The following is a 19,536-nucleotide window of genomic DNA, read 5'->3' on the forward strand; positions in this document are numbered from 1 at the left end:
TGAGAATAAACTTGAACTTGCAGTAATGGGCACTTGCATCCAGAGTTACAGCACTGGTTGAGAATGATTCACACAATGTACGCTGAGAATCCGACTATGCATATTGAAAGTCTATACAGTCACTGGTACTCTGAAGGAACTCGGCTAAGTTCTACCAGTGCAGAATCAGCGACTGTCAATTGGTAAAACAGTAAGTCTCTGCTGCCCCCTGCAGGCGACACAAGTGCACAGCTACTTGTGGTCTCCAACGTGCCCAGAACCATCCAGGCAGATTTTAAAAAGTTGCTAAGTAGTATATGAGATCCACCGATTTATAAACAGGCAAGTTGGCAGAAAAAAAGCATTGAAAAGATATCAGGCCTACTCATCTCCTGTGTGGATTATGTTTAAAATAACATGGGGCCACTGAGCTCACAAAAAGTACTGGATGCAGCCTAGTCCGTAACAGGAAAAGCTTTTGACGTCATTGAGCACATTTACAAGGAGGACCTCCAAAAGAAGACAGGATCCATCATCAAGGACCCCTATTAACCTGGCCATGCTCTCTTCTTGCTGCTGCCATCAGGAAGGAGGTACAAGAGCTTCAAACCACAACCACCAGGTTCAGGAAGAGCTATTATGATATAAATGTCATTCTCCTGAACTAGCTCGGATAACTTCATTTACCTCAACACTGAATTGATTCCACAACCTATGGGCTTAATTTTATTTGCATAGTTTGTCTTCTTTTGCACATCGGTTGCTTGTTGAGTCTTATAACACCATGAATGAAGCTGTCCTGGAGCCTGGTGGTATGTGTTTTCAAGACTTTGTTATCTTCTCAAGTCAAGTACAAGTCACATTTTATTTTGACCATAACTGCTGGTACAGTATACAGCAAAAAAGAGAGGACCATGTTGCTACATGAATCAGTACAAAAACTACACTGAACTACATAAAAACAACAGAAAAAAACTACACTAGACTACAGACCTTCCCAGGACTGCATAAAGTTCACAAAACAGTGCAGGCACTACAATAAATAATGAACAAGACAATAGACACAGTGGAGGGCAGTAAGTTGATGTCAGTCCAGACTCTGGATATTGAGGAGTCTGATGGCTTGGGGGAAGAAACTCTTACATAGTCTGGTGCCTTTTCCCAGATGGCAGGAGGGAGAAGAGATTGAATGAGGGGTCTCTGGGGTCCCTCATAATGTTGTTTGCTTTGCGAATGCGGCGTGTAGTGTAAATGTCCGTGATGGTGGGAAGAGAGACCCCGATGATCTTCTCACCTGACCTCACTATCTGCTGCAGGGTCTTGCAATCCGAGATGGTGCAATTTCCGAACCAGGCAGTGATGCAGCTGCTCAGGATGCTCTCAATACAACCCCTGTAGAATGTGATGAGGATGGGGGGGTGGGAGATGGACTTTCCTCAGCCTTCACAGAAAGTAGAGACGTTGCTGGGCTTTCTTTGCTATGAAGCTGGTGCTGAGGGACCAGGTGAGATTCTCCGCCAGGTGAACACCAAGAAATTTGGTGCTCTTAACGATCTCTACCAAGGATCCGTCAATGTTCAGCGGGGATTCATCGCTCCGTGCCCTCCTGAAGTCGACAACCACCTCCTGACAAAGGGTCTCAGCCCGAAACGTCGACAGTGCTTCTCCCTATAGATGCTGCCTGGCCTGCTGTGTTCCACCAGCATTTTGTGTGTTGTTTGAATTTCCAGTATCTGCAGGTTTCCTCGTGTAAACCACCTCATTTGTTTTGTTCACATTCAGAGACAGGTTGTTGGCTCTGCACCAGTCCATTTGCTGCCGTACCTCCTCTCTGTAAGCTGACTCATCATTCTTGCTGATGAGACCCACCACGGTCGTGTCATCGGTGAACTTGATGATGTGGTTTGAGCTGTGTGTTGCAGCACAGTCATGGGTCAGCAGAGTGAACAGCAGTGGACTGAGCACGCAGCCCTGGGGAGCCCCCGTGCTCAGTGTGATGGTGTTGGAGATGCTGCTTCTGATCCGGACTGACTGAGGTCTCCCAGTCAGGAAGTCTAGGATCCAGTTGCAGAGGGATGTGTTCAGGCCCAGTAGGCTCAGCTTTCCAATCAGTTTCTGAGGGATGATGGTGTTGAATGCTGAACTGAAGTCTATGAACAGCATCCGAACGTACGTGTCTTTTTTGTCCAGGTGTGTTAGGGCCAGGTGGAGGATGATGGCAATAGCGTTGTCTGTTGAGCGGTTGGGACGGTACGCAAACTGCAGGGGGTCCAGTGAGGGGACTATCAGGGTCTTGATGTGCCTCATGACGAGCCTCTCGAAACACTTCATAATGATGGATGTGAGTGCAACGAGACGGTAGTTATTGATGCAGGACACTGAAGACTTCTTCGGCACGGGGTCGATGGTGGCGGCCTTGAAGCACATTGGAACAATGGCGCTGTTCAGGGAGATGTTGAAGATGTCAGTGAGAACATCTGTTAGTTGGTCTGCACATCCTCTGAGCATTCTACCAGGAATATTGTCTGGTCCAGCAGCCTTCCATGGGTTGACCCTGCACAGGGCTCTCTCATCGGCCATGGTGAGACACAGCACCTGGTCATTTGTAGGAGGGGTGAACTTCCTCGCCGCCACATCATTTTCCGCCTCAAAATAAGTGTAGAAGTTGTTTAGCACATCTGGGAATGAAGCATCACCTGCACAGTCAGGTGATGTTGTCTTGTAGTCGGTGATGTCCTGGATGCCCTTCCATATGCGCCTCGTGACACCGTTGTCCTGGAAGTGGCTGTGGATTAGCTGGGCATGTGCACGCTTTGCCCCTCTGATGGCTCGGGAAAGTTTGGCCTTTGCTGTTGTTAGAGCTGCCTTGCTGCCTGCTCTGAAGGAGGAGTCACGGGACCTCAGCAGTGCACGCACCTCTGCGGTCATCCATGGCTTCTGGTTGGCACGTATAGTGATGGTCTTGGACAGAGTAACATCATCAATGCACTTGCTGATGTAGCTGGTCACTGATGCTGTCTACTCCTCTAAGTTGGTAGAGTCGCCATCGGTTGCAGCCTCCCTGAACGTGTGCCAGTCAGTGTGATCAAAGCAGTCTTGAAGAGCAGAGATGGCTCCTGCTGGCCAGGTTTTCACCTGCTTCTGAACTGGTCTGGAGCGTCTGACGAGCGGTCTGTATGCTGGGATTAGCAGAACAGAGATGCGGTCTGAGTATCCGAGGTGGGGGCGGGGCTCCACTTGGTATGCATCGGGGATGTTTGTGTAAACCAGGTCCAACGTGTTCACCTCTCTCCTTGCAAAGTCTACATACTAATGGAATGCACAATGGGGGGGGGGGGAGAGAGGGGAAAGCGAGAATGACTGGGGTGGGCGAAATCTTTGATTTTGTTGGCGGCTTTCCCAAGGAAATGGAATCAATGGAGGGGAGGACTGGTTTTCATGATGGACCAGGCTGTGTTCACAACCCTCTGCAATTTCTGTAACACTGATAATCTGGCATGCTCTGGACTTTGGTGGTGCTAAAACAATGGATTTTTTGGGCTATTATTCATTAAACACTAATTCATTAATCAGGCTGTTTCAGGTTCTTCCCAGATTACAACAGTCCCTATCTACCTTTGTCGTGGTTACTTGAAATGACCAGGAGACGCAGACAATTCTTCAAGAAATTTAAACCTTTATTTGCAAACAAAGGCTGAGGCAATCAATGAATTTGTCATCGAAAGCCCACCGAGCTCCGGTGTACAGCATTCTTTATAGTAATTTCTAATCTCAGTTACATTCCGGTTTCATCGGCATACCTTATTCGTGGCCAAGATTATGTTTTCCAGACAACCTCCCTCACATTACATTCCTGCTCGCAGCATCCTGTCCGCCACCGTTATCTCGTACTAAACAAAGGCTGAGTGTAATACATGGGATACATCTCAGCTAATAGTGCTGCTAAACAGGTGTTCTGTAAGTGCCATAATATGCCCCTAACAGAGTACAAAGTATCTAGTGAAAACAACACATAACAAAATGTGTCTAGTAAAATAATACATAGTAATATTCAGTATCTAGAAATGATTACATTGTATAGTAAATAGCTAATACATAGTGATTATATTTCAGGTATATATAGTGGTTATGTCAGGTATATTTCTCAATAACTTTAAGGTGGGATGGATCTGCTGGCTGCATCAGGGTTTTTGCCGTTTGAGATCTCGGTTCAGGCAATAAACCTGGGAGGATCTGTACATGGTATATTGTAACAGACACCCACCTCTCAGTTCCAGGAGTCTTCCACATATTGATAGCGGCTCCCTGATACCCACAAATTATATACAATATCCTGGAAATCGATTTTTTTGAGAGCGAGCGGGGGGGGGGGGGGGGGTGGTAGAGAGCAAATATGATTGGTCTCTCTTTGTGCTAAGTAGACCTGTCAGTTTTCTCTGTGGGCGGGCTTTACAGTCAACCTCTCTCTCCCTTTCATTGTCCATCAGTTTAGTTCAGTGTCTTGCAGTGCCATGGCAAAGTGTTCCAAAAAGGAAAATATAAAACGTAATCACCCCAGACTACACTAAAGTGTATCCCTGCCTAATAGGGGTCAAAAATAATGAGGAGTGTTGCTCACTGCACTGTTTGCAACAGTGATGTTTCTATTGCCCATGGTGGGTTAAGTGAAAGCACAGGCCCTTCATATTTACAGCGTTGGCTGTCCAAGACACCTGATCAACATTTGTTCCAAAACTGCTGCTAAGGAACTCTCAATTTCATTTGACGAACTGCTGCTTTTGGTGGTGCCAAATTCTAATTGTGATGTAGAAAGGGCATTCAACATAGTGTGTCACATTACTACAGAATTCAAAGTCAGCAGTCTCACAAAACACTTGTGAATCTGGTGTCTTGCAAAATTAACAAATTCATTGACACAGACTGCTATGAGATTGAGACTTCTGGCAAAATGCTCAAATCTGCCAAGCAAGCCACATCACAGTACAAGGAAAGTTTACAAAAGAAATAGAAAAGCTATTTGCATTAGCATTTGGCTATTAGCATCGAGACTGCCAACAAAATACTCAACAAGGAATATATATATATATCTATATCTATATCTATATGTATATACAGTATGTGTGTAAAGTTTCAATATGTGATCAAATATATTGTTGTTTCATAATCAAATGCCCTGTAGACCCTTGGAGGTCGACAGGGAGGGTGGTGGTGGTGCTACTTCCCTGAAATGAGTTTTTGCAGGGTGGGATGTCTGTTACTATAAATTTATAATGCAGCTGTTATGTTTCAAGTTTAAATAGGAACCAGGATCCCGTTGAGTTTCGAGGGGGAAGCATCAGTTCTGGCGCCGAACCATGAGCATTCCAGACTGTAGGAATTTTCCGGAACAGAAGCACCCGGCTCCAGGGAGTCAATGACAAAAGATCCAGAGCCACGAGGAGAGATTGAGGAAGATGGCGAACGCTGACGCGGCTCCCTTTCGCTTGCCGTCCGATACGAACCTCTAGCTCCCCCTAGGCGCCGGAGTCCGGAGCGGCGGCCTCCTGACCTCTCACGTGAACCGCGTCCGCACTTGCGCGGCGGATCCCGGCGGCTGAGAGCGGCGGAGCGGAGCGGGGATGTCGGTGAGGGAAGCGCCGGTCGACCAGTCGTGTCTGTGGGAAGGGTTGGGTGGAAGTGAGCCTGTCGTGCCCGGGGAGTAGGCTGAGGATCCGGCGTCTGTGACTCTCCTGGATATTTCCAGAGTGCACCACCTAAACTACTGCCTCGGACAGCTGACAACACTTGGCGTAATTCTGTTGTAGTAGTTTTTAACTGCATCTGGCATTCCTCGGGAGAGTCCAGTTGTAGAGTCGGTTGACTTGGCATTCTTAATCTTAGTCAGTGGTCATTAACTTCCATACGTGTGGCAGTCTAGGATTGGTGTCACTTTCATTGTCTGAGCACCAGGGACTTTGATCAGGATTACCAGATGAAATATAGCATGAATTGTTTTGATTATTTTGCAGTGGCCCTCTTCAGGCACCTAAGGTCTTGTGTCTTCAGCTTGAAATAGCATACAGAGAGAAACTTGCAGTCCTGATGAAAGGTCTCGGCCCCGAACGTCAACTGTTTGTTCTTTTCCATAGATGCTGCCTGGCTTGATGAGTTCTTCTGGCATTTTGTGTGTGTTGTATATGGAGATTTCTGATCTCATCTTTTATATAATTTAAAAATTTAATTTAACCACCCAACAGTCAGATATTGCCCTTTAAAGAAACCCAATGAGTAATTTGAAAAAAGTGATTATTAAATATTCATTTAATCTTCTGCAGAAGCACGAATTCTTCGTGGATATGACATGTGAAGGCTGCTCTAATGCAGTGACTCGAGTGCTGAATAAACTAGGAGGTGAGCTGAAGATTTTGACTCTTGAAAGCTGATTCAAACAGAGAAGATTATACTTTAGTCTTGTTCATATTCAAATATTTTGCTTTGGATGTTAAGCTCTGAATCAAGATTACTGTTCAAAACTTATTTGTAGAGAAAACTATAAAAATCATGAACTAATTCAGCCTTAATAAGAAGTGACACCAGTTGGCCCATCTTGTCAGTAACATTAATATGCCACTCAAAGTTCAAAGTAAATTTATTATCTAAGTGTGTATAAGTTACCATATACTTCCATGAAATTCATTTCCTGCAGGCATTCACAGTAGAATGGTTAAAAACAATAGAATCAGTGAAAAATTTCACACAGGGACTGGCAAATAGCCAAGAAGACAAACTGCAAATACAGAAAAATAGTGTATATAGTACTGAGAATGTGAACTGTAGAGTGCTTTAAAGTGAGTCCCTAGGTTGTGCAGTCAGCCCAGAGTTGCGTGAAGTTATCTACGCTGATTCGGAGCCTGATGGTCGAACTGTTCCTGGACATGGTGGTGTGGGACCCAAGGCTCCCATACTTCCCAGTGGCTCAACGAGATGAGCAAGACCTGGATGGTGGGGCCCTTGATGGTGGATGCTGCTTTCTTGTGGCATCGTTCCTTGTAGACTTGCTAATTGATGGGGAGGGCTTTGCCTGTCATGGTCTGGACTGTATCCACCACGTTTTGGAGGCTTTGGGAATTGGATGTTCCCATACCAGACAGTGATGTAATCAGCTAGCATACTCTTGTAGCCATCTTAAGACTCCTATTTATTTACGCCGGAGTCGATTTTACATGTTGATTACTTAGGTTAAGAAAAATTTCTTCATATCAATCCTAAATTTCAGCTTCACTGCATAAGAAAAAAGCTGGGGTAAATTCATGCTTGCTCTGGCATTCAGAACAATCACGGATAATTTATTCTTCCTGCACCACTCTTTATCTTTTGTTTTTCTTTTAATATGTAAAGATCTATTGATATCTGCTTCACTGTTGAGCTTGTCATTTCACAATTTTCCAAGTTTATCTTTTCCCATGCTTTTGTTATTTAAGTGCTTATAAATTAATCACCCCTATGTGCTGAATAACCCACATTTCTTATTGCAGCAACTTCCTTTCTTTCATTAGCTGACTGAGTGAGTTTTGCATTCTCCTTGCACACAGTCCTGATTGTTTGATTGACTCCCTAATGTCTTGGCCAGCGAGCACTGACAGCTTTTAACGTCAAGGCTATTAGTGAAGAAAGGTCTGATCATCACCATTTACTCTACTATATATAATCTTTCTTCATTTGAGAACAAAGCCTATACTATTTTCCTGTTTTCATTTTGATGCAAGTCGTGACTTCCCTGTTTTAAAACAAGAAATACTGTAGATACACTCAGTGGCCACTTTATTAGGTACACTGTACACCTTGTTAATGTGAGTGTCTAATCAGCCAATCATATGGCAGCAACTCAATGCATGAAATCATGTGAACATAGTCAAGCAGTTCAGTTGTTGTTCAGATCAAAAATCAGAATAGGGGAAGAAATGTGATCAAAGTGACTTGGGTCATGGAGTGATTATTGGTGCCAGATGGAGTGGTTTGAGTATCTCAGAAACTGCTAATCTCCTAGAATTTTCACACACAACAGTCTCTAGAATTTGCAGACAGTAGTGCGAGAAACTTAAAAAGCATCCAGAGAGCAGCAGTTCTGTGGGTGAAAATGCCTTGTTAATATTAGAGAAACATTAGAGGAGAATGGTCAGATTGGTTCAAGCTGATGGGAAGGCAACAGTAACTCAAATAACCAGACATTACAATTGTAGTGTGCAGAAAAGCATTTCTGAAGGCACAACTCATTGAACCTTGAAGTGAATGGTTACAGTAGCAGAAAATCACAAACATAAGTATGTTAAATTTTTGTGCGCTATTGTGGATCGTGTAAGAGGCTTACGTTGTTAGTTAAAGTCTGTCCGGAGTCTCATAGGCTCATCAGGTGCTCATCGGTCAGTGCTTATGCTGGTTTCCGTGGCGCAAAGCGACAGAGTACGAGCCTTTGAGACAGTCAAAAGCTACACAGTAATCAAAATGTCGACTTACCAATGTCAGCAAGACATCCTTTCTTTTGCACTACTGCATCATAGAACATTGTAGCACTTGCCTTTCTAATTGCTTGATATACCTACCTGTATGTTTCTGTTTTATGCACCATAACACCAAGGTTCCTCAATACACTGCTGTTTGCGACCTTTTCACCATTTTAAAATACAGTAAATTTCCCTGGGGCTCTAGCTACTCCGCTCCACCAAAACTCATCAATGCTTTATTCCTCCTTACTCTAGAAGCATACTGGCTACACGAGACATTTTATTATAGTAGTATGTAACTTTAAGTCGACCAGAAAATTTCCCAGTCATATTATTTGTTTTACTTTATTTTTCCACTCATTATTAAAGTGAATAATTAATTTTTATTTTCATTGTTCTTTCTCCACCTGCTTAACCCAGTAAAATCACTTTGCATTCTTTTTGCATTTCACCTTCATTACTAGCTATGAGGGTCTTTCCAGCTCCATGTCTCAAAGCGCCTTGCAGCTGAGTAAAATGTAAAGTTTGAGTGCTGTTAGAATGGGAAAAAGATAACAGAATGTGTATAGAGTGCTCCCACCAAAAAGCAAACAGTTGGTACTAGATAATGATCAGGCCACTGATAATTTTCCTGCTGCATTTCAAAATAGTGCCTGTGATCTTTAGCTTTTACCAGAGAATAACCTGGAACTTTTTAAAATTGTAAATCAAATGCAGGAGCTGTGGTAGTGCTGTGCTAGCTCAGTTTTATGCTGATATAACAGCCTCAATTGTGCTTTGGTCTGTGAATAGAATTTGAACCCACAGTTATTTGCCATGATTGCAGAACTGTTGAATGACAGCAAGATTAAGTATCAGTTGGCAGACTGAGGTATTGTTTTTGATGAAGCTACAAAGAATAGGTTTGTGGGTCAGTAACTATGGAAGCATTGAAAGTAACATCTCAATATTTTTGGACACATACGCAATTATGTATATAAACTTCCCTCGCAAGGAGCCAAGTTTGACTAGAACTGTATGAGTTTTCATCTATAATTAATATGAGGTTTGTTTTTAGTTTGGGGAAAACTCTACTAGTGTCAATTGTCACTGCTGCAGTGCAGGTAGTTAGTGTAAAGTTTGTGACTTGTACACAAGTGCTTCTTGAAATGCAGAAGTCTTTAGAGTCAAAGTTCTGAGTGGAATTTAGGAGTCTCTCAACTTTGGCTTTTAGTTTGATTGTGTGATGTTGCAAAACTTGGGAGGTGAGTGATGAGTATTTAATTCATTAATTATTAATGTAGGAGAAGGTGAGGCGTGGTAGAAAAGATTGATTATATGAAGATGGTCTTTTTTTTGCACATATGAGAAAAACAGATTGTTTGTTAAATGGTGAGAGATTAAGTAAACTGATTAAAGATTAAGGAGACCTACGTGTAATTGTATAGAGATTGCTAAAGGCCAACGTGCACAATCAGAAAACAATTGTGTGAGTAAACGATATGTTTGCCTGCATTACCAGCAAATTTGAATAGAGGAGTAAAGGGAATCTCACGGCATTGTACATTTCTTGATGAGATTGCATCTGGAGTATTGCCCTTTCTTATGAAAGAATGTACTTGCCATAGAGGGAGTGCAAGGAAGATTGATCAGACTTTTCACTGTGAGGTAAGTTTGAGTGGAATGGGCCTGTATTCTCATCAAAACCTCACTAAATTCTTAAAGGGCTTAATAGCTCAGGTGCAGGGAAAATTTCCCCTTGGCTAAAGAGTCTTGGGCAATGGCCACAGTTTCCAAATTATGTTGGCATTTAGAAATGAAATGCAAAAGTTATTCCTTTTGAATCTTTACTCTTCAGAGCTGATGGTACTGAATCATGGTGTTCATTCATATCTTAGCTAGATTTACAGACGTTAAGATAATAAAGGACTATGAGATACTAGTTAGAAACTGGTGCTGATATAGAAGATCAGGCATGTCCTTAACAAATTGCAGATGAGGCTCAAAGAACCAGGTGGTTGCAACCTCCTCAGGTTTATGTTCATAAGATGCTGTTGTGCAGTAAATGTATCAGGCTTCCAAATTCACAAGTAACTTTGTTGTTAGTTCTATGTGAGAATACATATCAAGCTCTGTAACCTGAATCTAAACTCTTAATACATCCTGAATGAAAAAACAAAGTTGGAAGAATTCAGAGAGTCAAGCAACATCTGTGAAAACAAACGGTGTAAGTCGTCATTTCAGATAAATTCTGCAGCACTCAGTCCTAATACAGCATCGCAATAACTTGCATCTTTTGCCTTCACAGATGCTGCTTGTCCTGCTGAGTTCTTCCAGCATTCTGTTTCTTTTGTTCTAGGTTCCAACATCTGTGATCTCTTTTCACTTCTTACCTAATCTTGTTCATTCATTATCTTTTGTGGTTGATGATTAGCATTGTCTCTTGGTTTAGCACTGCCTGAATTGTAAAAACACTCATCCTCATTTTCAAACTATTTGGTGGTCTTTATTTTTGTATCATCCAGCCTCAGATCTCCATGCTTTCTGATTTCTAACCACTCCTGGCATTCCATATTTTATTCCCAAGTTGGCAACAGTGTCTAGGTTGCCTGGTCCCTAGTCAGCAAAATTTATTAATGCCTCATAATCCTTCTTTTCACCCTTCCTCCTGTGTCTCATGGAATTTTATCTGCATGTGCTGCTGTGTAACTCCCAAATATTGAATTTAGTTTTGTCTAATCAACGTGCTAGGAAAGATAAACAGACTATATCCTCAAAGCAAACATTTTATATCTGCAATATGCTGATCCAGTGTTTAACTTAGTGTTCTTTTTCCTTCTGATTTCCTTAGGTAGATGACAAAATTGTATTTGATGGGAAATGGCTGGAATTTGGCTTGGCAAAAATGAAAAGATGCTATATGTGCCCTAATTAGGCAGATGTTGATTTGAAGGTTCACTTTTGCATGATTTTGCTGTTCTTGTGTTCCATTGATTCTTGAGATTGGACTTTTTTTGTGTTGAATTAGGTCAAATAGTCACACTTGGTCGAGTTAGATATTTTTATATACTAGCTGACCTCTTTATTAGGATTACCTGTTCGTTAATGCAAATATCTAATCAGACAATCATGACAACAACCTAATACATAAAGGCATACAGATCATGGTCAAGAGTTTCAGTTGTTGTTCAGTCCAAACATCAAAAGGGGTAAGAAATGTCACCTAGCTGACTGACACTGGAATGGTTGTTGGTATCAGAAGGAGTGGTCTGAATATCTCAAAAACGGCTGATCTCAGATTTTCATGCACAACAGTCTCTTTACAGTTATTGGTGTGAGAAACAAAAAAAAATCCAGTGAACAACAGTTCTTTGGACAAAAATGCCTTGTTAGTGAGAGAGGTCAGAAGTGAATGACCAGACTGGTTCAAGCTAACAGGAAGTCTACAGTAACCCAAATAACCACGCGTTCCAACAGTGTTATGCAGAACAGCATTTCTGAATGCATGGCACATCAAACCTTGAAGACTGTGGGCTACAGCAGAAGACCAAGAACATACAGTCCATTGCCATTTAGGTACAGGAGATACTTAATATTAAGTGACCACTGACTATGTATTTCCTCCATTCCAGCTTCTCCCAGCACTCTAGCATGTCACTATATTGTTTCACAATTTAAGTTCCTGAGTGATTTACCTTAATTCTAATAATATTGTTCATTGAAACTGCTACATTATATAGATTTACGTGTGACAATTTTGAAATGATCATTGCTTCCTTTAGAACTTTTTCTTTAAGAGGCAGAACTAAAATGATCTCCCTTGATAATTTTTTTTCCATTTATTGCAGATGTACAGTTTGATATTGATCTCCCCAACAAGAAAGTTTTTATTGACTCTAACTACAGTGTGGAGACTTTGAAAGAACATCTGAAAAAGACGGGGAAGGATGTACAATATATTGGAAAAAAGTAGAGCACATATGGTGGTCAAGGTAACTGAAAAGGTAATCACACATCATACATTCTGTGAGAAAATTGTTGAAGAATACATGAAATATTCAGAGCTTTGGTGCTGTTTCTGATACCTAAACTTTCATCCAAGATTCTGCAGACCCTTAATTCTAAACCATAATTTTCACAAGTTGCTTCTTTAATAACTACATTGTTAATCTTACTCTGGGTAGAAAGTAGAATTGAATGCATTGATAAAAGAATTAATAAAAAAAGTCTTTATACTGTGAAATTTCATGATGAGAGAAGTACAGTGATTATTGCTTCAGTCTGTCATATCAGTGTTGCAATCCACTCTGAACCAACATTCCACACACCACACGCACATCAATTAGAAAAGTATGGCTTTGCACATTTGGTGGATTAGAGAGAATGCAGTGGGGAAAAGTCCAGAAAACAGAAGAACAAGAGAAGGCTGGGTTATACAGTCTGCAACACACAGCTATAGAAATATTCACAGTTTGCACATTTAAAATCTTTAAGTAGAACTCATCTGCATCATTAGCTGGAGAGATGTACCTGGCGATGATACCTGGCATGAAACCCATGAACTTGTTGGATTTTAAATGATAGGGCAGTAAACTATTTGCTTTGTGACAAGAAATTGACTTTTAAATGAAGTTGAAGTACCCAGTCAGGTGAAACATTTGATATTATCTGTATTGTTATCAAATGTGCATATTACTTAATTTTTCTACATAAATTCCACATATAATAACAACAATTGCATGTTCCTATTTTGAAAAATAACAGGTTATATTTTACTGATTTTTAGAGATAATGCAGAATGGCCCTTTTCAAATTCATGTGTAGTTATCATTCAACTATACATGGATACAGCTGAATGAAACAGCATTCCTCTGAGGCCAAGGTGCAAAACATACACAGCACAATACAACACATTCAAGATAGCTGGCACACATATAGTCCCACAAAAAAAATGTATATATAGCCCAAGTCCCTGAGTGACACGTTCCACAAATTCGTGGTGCAATTTTTGGCAGTCCGCAGACAAAATCGAACACACAATCCAGCTTGTCATTCCACCGATCAAACACTGCAGGGCAACACCGACGGGAGATGCTAGCCCCCAACTAAGCATGGACACCACACTACACTGCCTCCAATGTCTCCTTTGCTGGACTGCAGCAGCAGGCAGGCCCACAGCTTGAGGCCTAGTTCTTACTACAACTGAGACTGCACAGCTCCCCTGCCATCTGTCATGCCACCAAACAAGAGAACCAGACCTGTAGGATCTTATATTATCAATGTCCAACAGGGTCTTGCAATTGCAAGAGAAACATTCAAGACAGTAGCCCACAGTTACACTATATGTAGTCTTTGCACACAAAATTTGATGCCTTCCTGTAGCAAGCAGCAATATGCTCCTCTGCCAAAGAGCTCACTGATGCAGTAGACCTGACATACAAAATGTTTTTTGCCAACTAAGCTGCACTGCCCAGCAACCCACCAATTTAACTCTAGCGTACTTACAGGATGATTTAGAGTTCAAAGTAAATTTTATTATCAAAGTATATACAGTGCCAATACAAAGTATTCATCCGGTTTGGAAGTCTTCATGTTTTGTTGTTTTGCAATATTGAATCACAATGGATTTAATTTGGCTTTTTTTTTTGACACTGATTAACAGAAAAAGATTCTTGCGTCAAAGTGAAAACAGATCTCTACAAAGTGATCTGAATTAATTACAAATGTTAAACACAAAATAATTGATCGCGTAAGTATTCAACTCCTTCAAGTCAGTATTCAGTAGATGAACTTATGGCAGCAATTATAGCCCTGAATCTGTGTGGAGAGGTCTCTATCAGTTTTGCACATCTGGACTCTGCAATTTTTCCTCATTCTTCTTTACAAAACTGTTCAAGTTCTGCATGGGGATCGTGAGTGAACAGTCCTTTACAAGTCCAGCCACAAGTTCTCAATTGGATAAAGGTTTGGACTCTGACTTGGCCACTCCAGGACATTAACTTTGTTTTTAAGCCATTCCTCTGTGCTTTTGGCTTTATGCTTGGGGGTTATTGTCTTGCTGGAGAACAAATCTTCTCCCAAGTCACAGTTCTCTTGCAGACTGCATCAGTTTTTCCTCCAGGATTTTCCTGTATTTTACTGCAATCATTTTACCCTCTACCTTCACAAGTCTTCCAAGGCCTGCTACTATGAAGCATCTCCACAGCATGATGCAGCCACCACCGTGCTTCCCAGTAGGGATGGTGTGTTTCTGATGCTATGCAGTGTTTGGCTTGTGCCAAAATAGTGTTTAGTCTGATGGCCAAGAAGTTTAATTTTGGTTTCATCAGACCATTGAACCTTTATCCAGCTGACTTCAAAGTCTCCCACATGCCTTTTCCAACAGTGGCTTTCTGTTTGCCACTCTCCCATAAAATTGCAACTGGTGAAGCCCCTGGGCAACAGTTGTATGTGCAGACTCTCCCATCTCAACCACCGAAGCTTGTAACTCCTCCAGAGCTGTCATAGGTCTCTTGGTGGCCTCCCTCACTGGCCCTGTTCTTATATGGTCACTCAGCTTTTGAGGATGGCCTGCTCTAGGCAGATTTACAGTTGTGCCGTATTCTTCCCATTGATTGACTTAACTGTGTTCCAAGGGATATTCAGTGACTTGGAAATTTTCTTGTATCTGTCTCCTGACTTGTGCTTTTCGGTAACCTTTTTGCGGAATTGCATGAAGCGTTCTTTTGTCTCCATGAAGTAGTTTTTGCCAGGTTACTGACTCACCAGCAGTTGGACCTTCCAGGTACAGGTGTTTTTTTTAGAATAATCAGTTGAAACACCTTGACTGCTTTCCATTTAGCTAATTATGTGACTTCTAAAATCAATTGGTTGCACCACTGATGATTTGGTGTGTCATATTAAAGGGGTTGAATACTTAGGCAATCAATTATTTTTTAATATTTGTAGTTAATTTAGATCACTTTGTAGAGATCTGTTTTCACTTTGACGTGAAAAGGTTTTTATGTTGATCAATATCAAAAAAGCCAAATTAACTTCATGGTGCTTCAATGTTGTAAAGCAATAAAACACGAAAACTTCCAAGAGGAGTGAATGCTTTTTATAGGCACTGTTTATGTCACCATTTACAACCCTGAGATTTATTTTCTTGTCGACATATTCAATAAATCTATAGAAAGTAAGCATAACGCCCTGGAAAAGGTTTCACTGCTAACATAGTGGTCTTTCTGTAGAAGCAGTGTTATGGGTTATGGTTAGAGATAAGGGGTGCTTTGGAATGTGAGCCATCCAATCAGGGGAGTGGATTTTATGTTGAGTGCCTGACGCTGGTGTCAGCTGGAGTCTGTTGTTTGGCTGGAGATGGAGAGACCCAGTCGCAGGATTTGACCTGGTGGGTATTCAGTGAATATGACCTGGTGGTATTCAGTGAATATGACTTTTGGAAGAGTTAAACTCCAACTTGTGCACATTTGACTGTTTAATTATACAGGGCCCTTTTTGTTTTTTTTTCGTTCTTTACTAACCTTTTAGTTAAGATTCTTAAATATAATTCGTTTAATCATATGCAGTGTGCTGTCTGTTATTTCTTCATACCGAGTTGTAACTGTGTAGCAAATTGCACAGTATTCACACAAGCTGGGGTTTGGTGTGCGGGAGCTGTCCCAGTCTCACGGCTTTGGCAGGACTGGGGTGTGTATTCCCTGGACTTGCACAGCCCAAGGAAACCTGGGGTTTTCATTGTGGGGGCTCTTCCAGGATTGATTTTGTTGGATGCTGTGTGATTACCCTGAGCAGTGGGTTGTGTGTTTAGGCCTGTATTAAACTATTGTCCAGTGAAGTGATTACGATACGTGGTTATGGATGCAGTAGGGGTTGAGTGGTGATGCGAATCAACAGGATCACTGGGAACAAATGTGTGTGTCTTGAGTGGGGTAGACATTCATAGCCCCAGTGAATTGTTAATTAGGACTCTGGAGTACTGTTAAAGCATTAGAAACAGTTATAATCATGGAGCTGAGGTTTGACAAAGTGGCGGGCAAAGACTTTGTTTTAGTTCAGGCTAGTGCTGACGTACTGGCAGTGGATTTGATGGTACTATTGGGGCCCTAGGAGATTGGGACCCGTGGGCTATCTATACTTTCCGGGAGGAGGGGAATATAGACAAGAGTACCAAATCGAAAGCTGAGTTTCCTGTAGTTGGGGGCAGAGACTTGAAAGACAAGTTTCTCATTTCTGCAGAGCAATTGGACGGAGTGTTTTGGTTTGAAAGATATAATGAGTCCTCCAACAAGTGATGAGCATTCTGAATTGGTATCAGCCCTTACCTCCTTGGCAAATAAATGGCAAAGCCCCAGTTATCATAGGCTGAGTATGTTCTCAGAAATAACGCTCACCCCCGTATGGCAAGAAGAAATATGAGATTTGGGTGGAGCAGACCTCTCAGATGCCGGATGAGCGGCAGTGCTCTGATGATGTGAAAAGACAGCAACTGGTAGAGAGTGAGGGGGCCATCTGCTGAGGTAGTGAGATCCTTAAAGACACAGGACTCTTTGGTTACTTCTGCAGGCTACATGCAAACACTAAAAAATGTTTTGGGTGTGATGGGAAGCCCAGTGGAGCCTATGGTAGGAGTTCACAACATGTTTCAGGAGAAAGGGGAGAAACTTTCCGCCTACATTTTTCAGCTAGAAAGGCAGCTGAGTTTCTTGCAGCGTAAGGGGGCCATTCAAACAGCTGAGGTGAATCAGTTAAAAATGGACCAAGTGGTGTACATGCACAGTCACAGTACATGATCTCTTAGGTTCTCCGAATGTCTCATAAGACGTGCCCCCCTCCCTCATTTGTCAAGCTGATCAGAGAAGTAAGAGAGGAGGAGAATGCGACAGAGGCAAGGGAGGCCTCCGTCTGCAGGGTACAGTCCTCTGTAGAAGCCCCCTTTGCTGAAGTGATCCCTGATAGCCCACCCTCGGGGGGGGGGGGGGTGGCGTGATAAAGGAGTTTGTGGCAGAGTTTAGAACTGAGATGTTCCAGTTGTTATCGGCGGGTGCAGCCACCCCAAACAGCAAAGCCGACAAGGAGTTGGACTAAGCAGAGAGCTGCTGCTGAACGGGGTTCTGCGAGAAGGGGAACAACCGGTATTGTCTGCTTCAACTGTGGGGAAGAGGGACACTGCAGATGGGTGTGTGAAGGCCAGGAAAGCCTTCGGAGAGTGAGCCTATGGCACCTAAGCAGAGAGAGATGTCGGGAAACTTAGAAGAGATCCAGTGAGTGAACAGCGTGGCGTCTGGGGGGGGGGGGGAACATACTTCCATGAATATATCAAGAAACAGCCTAAAGCGCATAACCCTATTCCTGAAGGCTAAGTAGGCCAAGCTCCAGTGTATCGCTATGGAACGAGGGTATTTATGCAAGCTGTATTTGACACAGGCTCTCAAATTAGTCTGCTGTACCATTCGTTTCGTAACCAGTATTTAAAGCATTTACTATTGATGCCACTCAGTGCGCTAGAGATCTGGGGTCTTAGTACAGATGACTATCTGTATGATAGTTATTTGTCGAAGCTGGTGTTTTCAGAGATAGAAGTAAAAGTAGCTGAGGTTTGGTACATTAGTGTTGGTTTGTTCAGACCTGGTTGAGAAGGGCAAAGCTTCATATCTTCTGGGGAGAAATACTCCTATTGTGTGGAGGCCAGTGGAAGCCTGCAAGGAGAAAGTTGGAGAGAGCTTTCTGAAAACATTTTCCATTTACTCTGTGTTCTGAGCTGCTTTTGAGGAAGTGTGTGACCTCACTGGGCTAGATGATGAGCGTAAACAAGGTACACCCAGTCCAAACCAGTTACAGCCTGGGGAAGTAGCTACAGTGATGGGAAACCCCAAGTTTCCCGGAATGCTCGATGCCGAGGCCCTTTACGGTGTATGTTCCAGAAGACCACAAAGAGAAGTCATGCTTACCTGCTGGGGTACTGGTGAGGCCCGAACAGCAGAAGCCCTTGGTTGTACACATGAACAGGATGACAGTGATTGTCAGGAACACTTCAGACTGTAAGATGTAGGAGCAGAAGTTGGCCATTCAGCCCATTGAGTCTGCTCTGCCATTCAATCATGGGCTGATCAAATTCTTCCAGTCATCCCCACTCCCCTGCCTTCTCCCCATACCCTTTGATGCCCTGGCTAATCAAGAACCTATCTATCTCTGCCTTAAATGCACAGCCATTTGTGGCAACAAATTCCACAGATTTACCACTCTCTGACAAAAGTAATTTTTCCGCATCTCTGTTCTAAATGGATGTCCTTCAATCCTGAAATCATGCCCTTTTGTCCTGGACTCCTCTACCATGGGAAATAACTGCCACATCTAATCTGTTCAGGCCTTTTAACATTCAGAATGTTTCTATGAGATCCTCCCCTCATTCTCCTGAACTCCAGGGAACACAGCCAAAATCTACCAGATGTTCCTCATACTATAACCCTTTAATTCCTGGAATCATTCTCGTGAATATTCTCTGAACTCTCTCCAATATCAGTATATCCTTTCTAAAATAAGGAGCCCAAAACTGCACACAGTGCTCCAAGTGTGGTCTATCGAGCCTCAGCATCACATCCCTGCTCTTATATTCTGTACCTGTAGAAATGAATGCCAACATTGCATTCACCTTCTTCACCATTGACTCAACCTGGAGGTTAACCTTTAGGGTAGCCTGTACAAGGACTCCCAGGCCCCTTTGCATCTCTGCATTTTGAATTCTCTTCCCAATTATTTCTTCCACCAAAGTGCATGATCATACACTTTCCAACATTGTATTTCATTTGCCACTTCTTTGCCCTTTCACGTAAACTATCTAAGTCTCTGTGCAGGCTCTGTTTCCTCAACACTACCCACTCCTCCACCTGTCTTTGTATAATCAGCATACTTAGCCACAAATCCATTAATCCCATAGTCCTTATCATTGATATACATCATAAAAAGCAGCAGTTCCAACACCAACCCTTGTGGAACTTCACTGATAACCACTAGCCAACCAGAATAGGATCGCTTTATTTCCACTCTCTGTTTTCTGCCGATCAGCCAATGCTCCACCCATGCTAGTAACTGCCCTGTA

At 42.4% G+C, this 19,536-nt stretch overlaps 1 protein-coding gene across 1 annotated transcript in view; it reads left to right on the forward strand.

The window, feature by feature from the left end:
* Positions 1-5,492: 5,492 nt before the first annotated feature.
* atox1 (antioxidant 1 copper chaperone) overlaps positions 5,493-19,536 on the forward strand; it is a 28,262-nt gene continuing 14,218 nt past the window's right edge. The window contains exons 1-3 of the mRNA XM_059990505.1: positions 5,493-5,603; positions 6,294-6,369; positions 12,287-12,442. Of these exons, the coding sequence (XP_059846488.1) occupies positions 5,598-5,603; positions 6,294-6,369; positions 12,287-12,411 (207 nt within the window). The 5' untranslated portion in view covers positions 5,493-5,597 and the 3' untranslated portion in view covers positions 12,412-12,442. The remainder of the gene's footprint in view (positions 5,604-6,293; positions 6,370-12,286; positions 12,443-19,536) is intronic.

This window comes from Hypanus sabinus, chromosome 15 (genome assembly GCF_030144855.1).
Source record: "Hypanus sabinus isolate sHypSab1 chromosome 15, sHypSab1.hap1, whole genome shotgun sequence".
NCBI lineage: Eukaryota > Metazoa > Chordata > Chondrichthyes > Myliobatiformes > Dasyatidae > Hypanus > Hypanus sabinus.